The 8,600-nt window shown below is 38.1% G+C and overlaps 2 protein-coding genes and 1 long non-coding RNA gene across 6 annotated transcripts; all 3 read left to right on the top strand.

The window, feature by feature from the left end:
• On the top strand, positions 1–2,210 carry LOC148296526 (uncharacterized). Its single transcript, XM_088248552.1, has 5 exons — positions 1–15; positions 225–473; positions 1,267–1,444; positions 1,559–1,787; positions 1,990–2,210. The coding sequence occupies exons 1-5, from the start codon at positions 1–3 to the stop codon at positions 2,021–2,023; spliced, it is 705 nt and encodes a 234-aa protein (XP_088104678.1). The 3' UTR covers positions 2,024–2,210.
• Positions 2,211–2,661: 451 nt separating this feature from the next.
• On the top strand, positions 2,662–7,250 carry LOC148296525 (uncharacterized). 4 transcript variants are annotated; one of them, XM_088248726.1, is made up of 6 exons: positions 2,662–2,934; positions 3,112–3,324; positions 3,425–3,916; positions 4,438–5,109; positions 5,987–6,514; positions 6,699–7,250. In XM_088248726.1, the coding sequence occupies exons 2-6, from the start codon at positions 3,232–3,234 to the stop codon at positions 6,921–6,923; spliced, it is 2,010 nt and encodes a 669-aa protein (XP_088104852.1). In that variant the 5' UTR covers positions 2,662–2,934; positions 3,112–3,231; the 3' UTR covers positions 6,924–7,250. The 4 variants fall into 4 exon arrangements, with proteins under 4 accessions (XP_088104852.1, XP_088104853.1, XP_088104854.1 ...); XM_088248727.1 differs by having other exon boundaries at positions 2,697–2,934; positions 3,242–3,324; XM_088248728.1 differs by having other exon boundaries at positions 2,697–2,934; positions 3,112–3,246.
• A 156-nt stretch (positions 7,251–7,406) lies between these two features.
• On the top strand, positions 7,407–8,340 carry LOC148296524 (uncharacterized). Its single transcript, XR_015833387.1, has 2 exons — positions 7,407–7,761; positions 7,868–8,340. It is a non-coding gene; the product is annotated as an uncharacterized LOC148296524 (long non-coding RNA).
• The last annotated feature ends 260 nt before the right edge of the window (positions 8,341–8,600 follow it).

Below are 8,600 nucleotides of genomic sequence, written 5' to 3'. Positions count from 1 at the left end.
ATGCCAATGATGAATGTGGGTACCAGTTGTTCAATTTATTGTTGCATCCATGTGATATAGCTACTTAATTTTCTATATATTGGAATTGGAAAATCAACTCTAACATGGATTAGATGAAACCAATTTCAACAAGGGCGCCTGCTTGGTTGGTTGGCAACTTGGACATCCTACTTTTCTGGTGGAAAAAAACTAATTGTTTGGTGGCATTCAGCCTTGTGATTTAGACCAATGGAAATCTCACCTCAAGGGCAAAAGCAGAAGTTGTAGTCACCTGCTCGCAAATTTTTGTCGACTGGAATGCAGAAAGATCTCTGGCAGATGTGGATTCAGCACTATCACTACTGAAGAAGAGTGGTGGTGATATTAATTCAAGAAATATTTTTGGTCTCACTCGTCTTCATATTGCAACATGGAGAAACCACATTCCTATCGTTAGGAGGCTTCCTACAGCTGGTGCTGACCCAGATGCTAGGGTTTGTTGCTTTACTGATCTTTTAAGTTTACATTAATGCTTTTATGTTTTTACTAGTGGCTGTCAAGTTGTTTCTTTTATATGCTTTTATACTGAAATGATTAATGCTTTTCTTGCTTTGATTCACCTGCACCTCTAAATTTGAGATGATATTCTGTCTTCTCTTCCTGTCATCTAATTGTAACTAAGATATAATTTTTCTAAGGACAGTGTTATCCAACCCAACAGTTTTACCAACGTTCTTTTGCAACCAACATGGCAAGCTGACATGTGATGATGTATTTATTTATTTTCCTGAATGTGATGATGAGGTGTGGCCATATCATTCGCCATGTAGGTTGGGAAAAGAAATTGGATAAGTAGTATTCCTTTTGGTGTCGTATATGTTATAATCTTTCCTGAATCTTGTCTTACATAATTACTTAATATTCTATAAACAAGTTAAGGGAAAATTTATGAACCAAATATTTACCAAGCATGTCTTCTTGAAGGAACATATAATTAAATGAAATTAGAACTTTATGAAGTTCGTAACTATGTATAACCAATCATACATGGAAATTCGAAAAATTAAGATAATCAATGATACTTGGAAAGTTGAAATATGTGGTATATAAATAATGCATTTAAAGTTGAAGAATTAACTTGCCCTTTTAGGTAAATACTTGGAAAGTTGAAATATTTGATCTATAAATAGATACTTCTGTATTCTATTCAGGTTTTTATTTTTCTTAAATGTGGAAACCGATTTTTTTGATTTATCTTTGCATGGCCCTTCATATCATTTATTGCAGGATGGGGAATCTGGATGGAGTAGCCTTCACAGGGCTCTGCATTTTGGTCATCTTGCTGTGGCAAGTATACTTCTCCAGTTTGGTGCTTGTATCTCACTGGAGGACTCTAAATCTCGAACACCTATTGATCTCCTATCAGGGCCTGTCTTGCAAGTTCTTCAAGATGGACATAATTCTGGTATCCAGTGCTCTGTTTTGCCAAGATTTATGAGGATCATATACCGTTTCATACTGAATGTACTTGTGTGTACTTGTGGTTAGAGGTTTGCTGAATTGCTGTTGTTGTCTTTAGTTACTACAGAGGTTTATAGTTGGGGAAGTGGCACAAACTATCAACTTGGAACTGGAAATGCACACATACAAAAGTTACCATGCAAGGTGGATGCTCTTCATGGTTCTTTAATCAAGTTAGTTTCTGCTGCTAAGTTCCATAGTGTAGCAGTCACGTCTCGAGGAGAAGTCTACACTTGGGGGTTTGGAAGAGGACCACGACTTGGTCACCCAGATTTTGATATACACAGGTATAAACATTTATGATACTATGTAGCCCCTGTCCAACATAATACAGGCTTTAACCTTGGTTGATTTAGCATTTCCATGTACTATATAAAAATAATTTACTGAAAAGTTTTTGACTTGGTAATTTTTTTAATAAATGATATTCTTTAACATATTATCAAATTTGAGTGTGTAGTATTTCAACCTTTACATGTTCATGTACAGAAGGACACGAATGCGCCCGTCGTCGTGGAAATAGAAATGATGCAAGTAGGAATGTAATTTTAAAGTTGGCAGAACTTTTTATCTTGAACTTGTGAAAACATTGAGATGCAAGAAACATACAAGCCATATTCATCCCTGGTTTTATTCTCTGTATGACTAAAAGTTGAATTCTGTCGCCTTTCACTTATAAAAGTGGCTAATCAATTGAAATTTTCAAGCTAGTTGTACCTTTTGCGAAGCATGAATCAGTTCCATTTTATTATATGCATTTCAGTGGTCAAGCTGCAGTTATCACACCTCGTTTGGTGACTTCTGGTCTAGGGTCCCGTCGGGTAAAGGCAATTGCTGCAGCTAAACATCACACTGTTATTGCTACAGAGGGTGGAGAAGTTTTACTTGGGGATCCAACAGAGGTAAATCATATGAGGACTTCCAACTAAAAGTGTTTGCAATTTGCAAACCTACCTGTCATAACAAAAGAAGCGCAAATTTAGTTGTCTTTAATCACCGGGTCCTTGCACGATTCGATATATGAGAAAATTGATTATTTTCCTTTAATGTATTCTGGTATTAGTAAAAGATTTATCTATGATCTATGTGTTGCTAACATCTGAGGACTATGGAAAATTGATTATTTTCACATGATGTTGGGCAGAGGGTCAGCTTGGGTACACTTCTGTGGACACCTAACCTACACCTCGAAGAGTGAGTTCCCTTAGATCAAAAGTTGTTGCAGTTGCTGCAGCAAACAAGCACACGGCTGTTGTTTCTGATAATGGTGAAGTTTTCACATGGGGCTGCAATAGGGAGGGTCAGCTTGGCTATGGTACATCTAACTCTGCGTCAAATTACACTCCAAGAGGAGTTGAATACTTGAAAGGCAAGGTTTTTACGGGTGTTGCAGCAGCAAAATTTCACACAATTGTCTTGGGAGTTGACGGGGAGGTAATTTTAACCCGATTTAACAGTACATATTCTTCACTTAGGCTCAAATATTAGATTTTTTCTTCTGTTCAGTTCAAGATATATTTTCAACCTATTTTATTACCTGGGCTCTCTTGTGAATACTTCTCCACCTATTGGCTGTAGTTGAGCTAAATCCTGTATGTATATATGTACCAGGTATACACTTGGGGTCATCGAATTGTTACACCCAAACGTGTTGTAGTTGCTAGAAACTTGAAAAAGAGTGGAAATACCACTTTGAAGTTTCATCGCAAAGAACGGCTTCATGTGGTTTCTATGGCTGCAGGGATGGTACGTAGCATGGCTCTGACAGATGATGGTGCATTATTTTATTGGATTTCATCAGATCCTGATCTAAGATGCCAACAGGTTTTGCTTTAGCATAATAGTGTTTTTGTTGAATGTCTCTAATCATTTCGAGCAACACACGTCAATCTCTAATCTTCTCTATGTTTTTTTGTTTGTCTAGTTGTATTCGCCGGGTGGAAGAAATATGGTGAACATATCTGCAGGGAAATACTGGACTGCTGCCGTTACAGCTACAGGTGATGTTTACATGTGGGATGGGAAGAAAGGTAAGGATAAGCCACCAGTTGCAACTCGGTTACATGGTACAAAACAGGCTACTTCAGTTTCTGTAGGTGAAACACACGTATTGATTATTGGTTCCCTTTATCATCCTGTCTATCCTTCCAATGTGGTGAAGAACCCTCAGAAGCAGAAGTCAAATGTCAAAGATGAGTTAGAAGAGCTTGACGAAGATCTTATGTTCAATGATATGGAGTCCGATACTCTTAAACCTACTATCCAAAACGATGATAGTGATAAGGGGCCTCTACCAACCTTACAAAGTCTTTGTGAAAAAGTGGCAGGAGAGAATCTAGTGGAGCCACGAAATGCTATTCAACTGCTTGAAATTGCTGATTCACTCGTGGCAGATGATTTACAGAAGTATTGTGAGGTATTCTTCCTCATGGACTGCTCAATATGTGAAGGAAAATTATGAAACTCTTAACCTGTTTCAAATTGTATCTGATTTGAATCTATGTCCAGCTTTCTGTTGGTTGTGTTGTGATCATCTGCCTACGTTGTGTAATTATTATACAACAGGAATTTTGGACCTCATGTCATATATATATGATTCCTGTTGTTGGGTCACCTGGATATCGCCACTCTTGGGCCTAATATATAAGGTGGTATGTGCCGATTCTGGGTGGCCCTTGAGTTTTTTTTTAATTTTTATTCTCAGTAAGTTTTTGTGGTTTAGTTATCAATATCTCCAATACAGTCTGCTTTATCTTCTTTTGGAAGATAAAAGTATAATGGAGGGCAGGTTATTGTCTTGAACACTTTAGGAACAACAAGACGATGTAGTATTGTCTCATGCTTCTGTTTATGGGACTTGTGATCCAAGTTTTTGTAGATTTGTAGTTTACATGCTACTTAATTGTTTAATTATTGAAGCTGTGTTTGTTATTGCAGGACATTGCCATACGCAACCTTGACTATATATTTATGGTATCATCACAAGCTATTGCTAGTGCTTCACCAGATATTCTAGCTAACCTTGAAAATATATTGGACCTAAGGTCATCTGAACCATGGAGTTACCGTTGTCTCCCAACTCCTACAGCTACTTTTCCTGCTACTATTTATAGTGAAGAGGATGATAGTGAGAATGAGGTTCAAAGGACACGTGACGGCCATACAAAGCAATCCACATCGAAAAATGAAATACATCAAAGACCGGATTCCTTTCTACAGCCCAAAGATGATCCAAACCATGGTATCGGCAAGCAAGTTCGAGCCTTGCGGAAAAAGTTGCAGCAGATTGAGATGCTTGAAGCAAAACAGTCTAGTGGGCAACTTCTTGATGACCAGCAAATTACAAAGCTTCAGACGAGGCCAGCTCTTGAAAGCGAGCTTGCTGAGCTTGGTGTTCCAGTTGAGACACCACAATTGAAGGCATCATCTTCAGTTCAGCCAGATGGAAAAGGGAACAAAAGGGTTGAGCTATCAAAAAAACAGAGGAGAAAGAACAAACAGATGGCCGCACCAGTGGATATAGGGTCTTCTTTTCCTGGAGATGAAGTAGAACCAAAACACACAAAGGATTTCTTGAGTATTGAAATCTCTCAAACCACAAAAAATAAGGTGAGCTTGTTAAATTCCAAAATTCGTTTTATTATCAGGTTTGAATTGATTTCAGTAAAAGATGGTTATTCACTAACTCATCTTTTTCCAGCTAATTGAGATGATTGTGTTTTTTCTTTTGAGATGTTGAATCTTTGAATGGGGTTTGAACTCTTTTCAATTTTTTGACGTGCATGATTTATGATGGTTAACAACTTCATACTTGCTGTTTTGCATTATCCAACGGGTTCTTACCGTGAATGGTCCCTGAAATTGTTAAGAGGCGTGAGCTTTATTTTGTGTATTGGGCGGATGGGCTATCTTTTGATGAAAAATATCCCCTTAAAGTTTGTCAGATGATGACACGAGACCAGTTTTGGGGAAAGTTTTGATGGAATGCGACGACAAGGATCAAATTGATGTGTGGACCAAAAGATTTTTTTTTTTTTTTAGTCAGAATGTGGACCAAAAGACTGGATCCACATTTATTGATTCAAAAGTTTGAGGACTAAGTGAGGGCTTTTATATTCAGGGATCATTTGTGATAAAAATCTTTATCCAAAATACGGATGATGATTTTGGTCTCGCCCTTTTTTCTTTCCATAGCTTGTTATGCCACCTAGATGGCAAAATGTATTTTGATTGAACATCAATTCTTGCACCCATTTTTTAATAGTTTAACTTCACTTTCATTTTTACTTGATCCTGGTGTGCGATTTACTCTGAACTTGCATTTCGTAATTACCATTGGATTATTGCCGCCTTCTTAAACAAGGCTTGATTTTGGTATCCCGTTCCCTGGTTAAAATATTCTCTACAACTTAGTGGGAACGCATGTTTTAACGATGTGCAATTATTCATCTCATTTGCTAAATTCTTTGAATTGTACCTTTGATAGGAGGAAGATGCCATAAGTGAAGGGATTATGACAAACCAAACCACTAAGGAGTCAGCTTTGTGTGTTCAGAAGGACAATTTTAACCTAACCAAGAATAAGCGTTCATCACCAATAACTTCCAAGAAGAAGAATAAAAAGGGTGGGCTTTCTATGTTCTTGAGTGGCGCTCTTGATGATGCCCCCAAATACATTGCACCACCCCCACCTTCCCCAAAAAGTGAAGGCCCTGCATGGGGTGGGGCCAAAATCCTGAAAGGATTTGCATCTCTTCGTGCGATTCAGGATGAGCAAAGCAAAACCAAGGACAGTCAGTCAACCAGAAACAGAGGTCATGCAGAAGATCCTTTCAATGCTAGAAGTGATGGGAAGATTCTGCTGAGTTCGTTTTTGCCTTCCAAGCCAATACCAGTGGTTGCAACCCATACTTCAGTGGCATCTGATGGAGAAAGAGGTACACCTCCTTGGACTGCTTCGGGAACTCCTCCCCTTCTTTCTCGCCCCTCTCTTAGGGACATCCAAATGCAGCAGGTATGTGAATTGCACCCTTTCTCTCTCTTCTCATGTGTTCGGACCATTAATATCCTTTTTATGTGTGCTGAATTCCATGCATTCTTTTTGAGTTGTTTTCTTGTTGCCACATGCCAGAGTCATGGAGATTTCAGGCGTTTAATTTACCATTCTCATACGTGTCTTTATTTATGTCTCAAATCAGGGAAAACAACATCATAGTCATTCCCACAGTCCAAAGACTAAAACGGCTGGATTCTCAGTCACTAATGGTCAGGGTTCACCATTGGATGCCTCTGGAGTGAACCACTGGTTCAAACCAGAGGTGGATACACCCTCATCGATTCGATCAATTCAGATTGAGGAAAAGGCTACGAAGGACCTTAGACGCTTCTACAGCAGCGTTAGGATTGTGAAGAACCCATCTTAAATTAGGTAGAAATAGGGGCACCTCCTGTTCGTTTATTTCAGTTTACATTTTGGGTTAAATACACTGCTGTACAGTGAACTGTATAGAATTAGCTCAGCGGATACTTTTTATATCCTTCATATCCATAAAGTAGCAGAAGTTTATCTCATACTCCTTTTTGGGACTTTGTTTCCTTTAATTTTTTTAGATCTTTGGTGACCAGTTTTTAGGTTAGGGCATGGCCATTTGAAATGTGATATTTTAAATTTAGGGATTGTAAGTTATTTTGTATAATGTCAATAAATCAATGAAAGTTTCTGTTTTCCAGCTGGAAAAAAATTGAATAAATGATTCATTCATTGTACCCATTTTAAATAAATTGTTTTCTGTATTTTCGCGGTTCTCCTGACTAATGTGAGTTTTATTGCTGAAATTTGATTTCTTTCCTTTAAATTTTCAATGAACTCCCATTAAAAGAAGAGTGCTGCTAAACGAACCCTAAAATTAACTGAGTACACCCTATGATCTAAGTACACTATAATATTTAAATCAAAATATAAAATTAACTAAGTACACCCTAGTTAACTACCAAAAATACCCCTGGAACACCCTTATACACTCTATCACACAACACCCTAATACCAATCCTAAGCCAGGTTTCTCTATTCATGCTCTATTTTCCGATTTTGGGTTGCAGTACACTTGAGAGAAATTGGTAAGGACTGGATTTGTGCATGAATGAAACTTTGTGTTGATTTGTCAAATTGCGTTGGCTCATCCAAAGTTTCAACTGCAGCTGTGGCTGAAGATGGGAGCTGGTCGATTGAGAAGCCAACACTTCAGAACATGAACAAGCAAGGTGAGCAAGACTGCTTCAGTTTTAACATTACAATAACTGAAGGGATCCTTTGTAGCAGTGTTTATCTAAATGGTGTACATATTGATGATGGTTGTAATGTCGACAGTTGAAACTAGTGTAACACCCCATGATACAACAGGTGGAAAGCTAACCAAGATATGCGAAGCCGATTGTGAAACTCGGAATCGATGTATAAATTGTAAATAGTTGAGGGCCTTGAGTGGATAATTGAAAGGCAACCTTCCTGATAACTGGCTTGGAACCGCAATCCTGTTTTCCAATAAATGAATTACGATCGCTCTAACAGAGGAGGGAGAGAGAGATGGAGACGGGGAGCAATAAAACGGAAATAGAAAAGTTTTCTCCTAGCTAACAGAGGTGTCGAAAGTCTGCATTTGGATAACCCCAATAAAGGCATTTGGAGAAGACGCTCAACCCAGCAAGACCAGAAAACTGATTGTTAGACGTTAGAATATAATTTTCAGATTCTACGATGGGCCGATGAAGCTCATTGTATGTACGGATAGAAAATACATTTGTATTATTATTAATATACGGTCATTATGTTCTTTTTGGTCATTTTATATGAGGGTAAATTAGTAATTCAACAAATAATTTGGTAGTAGGGTGCGCTCAGTTAATTTTAGGGTTCGTTTAGCAGCACTCTAAAAGAATGGTACGCAAAAACGGATTTTCCCACAGTAATGTGCGCAGGAAACTAATCTGCTTTCCCCTTATTTTTTCAACTTATATTTCCGTCAATATGTAAGACATTGGTTGCCAGCAACAGGAGATGAATTAACCTGCTTTCTTTTTCGCATTGCGCGTCGCTGGTGTTA

The sequence above is a fragment of the Prunus avium genome, chromosome 2, assembly GCF_965620075.1.
Source record: "Prunus avium chromosome 2, drPruAviu1.hap1.1, whole genome shotgun sequence".
In the NCBI taxonomy this organism is placed as follows: Eukaryota; Viridiplantae; Streptophyta; class Magnoliopsida; order Rosales; family Rosaceae; genus Prunus; species Prunus avium.
The sequence above is the reverse complement of the archived record's forward strand: the minus strand, read 5'-3'. Positions and strand labels throughout refer to the sequence as shown.

Bases quoted from the DNA above. Each gene is read 5' to 3' on its own strand.
- LOC148296526 (XM_088248552.1), top strand. The intron at 1,445-1,558 runs GTATCCAGTGCT...TGTTGTCTTTAG, and splicing joins TCAAGATGGACATAATTCTG to TTACTACAGAGGTTTATAGT. The intron at 1,788-1,989 runs GTATAAACATTT...GTTCATGTACAG, and splicing joins CCAGATTTTGATATACACAG to AAGGACACGAATGCGCCCGT.
- LOC148296525 (XM_088248726.1), top strand. From the start codon at position 3,232: ATGGCTGCAGGGATGGTACGTAGCATGGCTCTGACAGATGATGGTGCA. The intron at 3,917-4,437 runs GTATTCTTCCTC...TTGTTATTGCAG, and splicing joins ATTTACAGAAGTATTGTGAG to GACATTGCCATACGCAACCT. The intron at 5,110-5,986 runs GTGAGCTTGTTA...TACCTTTGATAG, and splicing joins CTCAAACCACAAAAAATAAG to GAGGAAGATGCCATAAGTGA.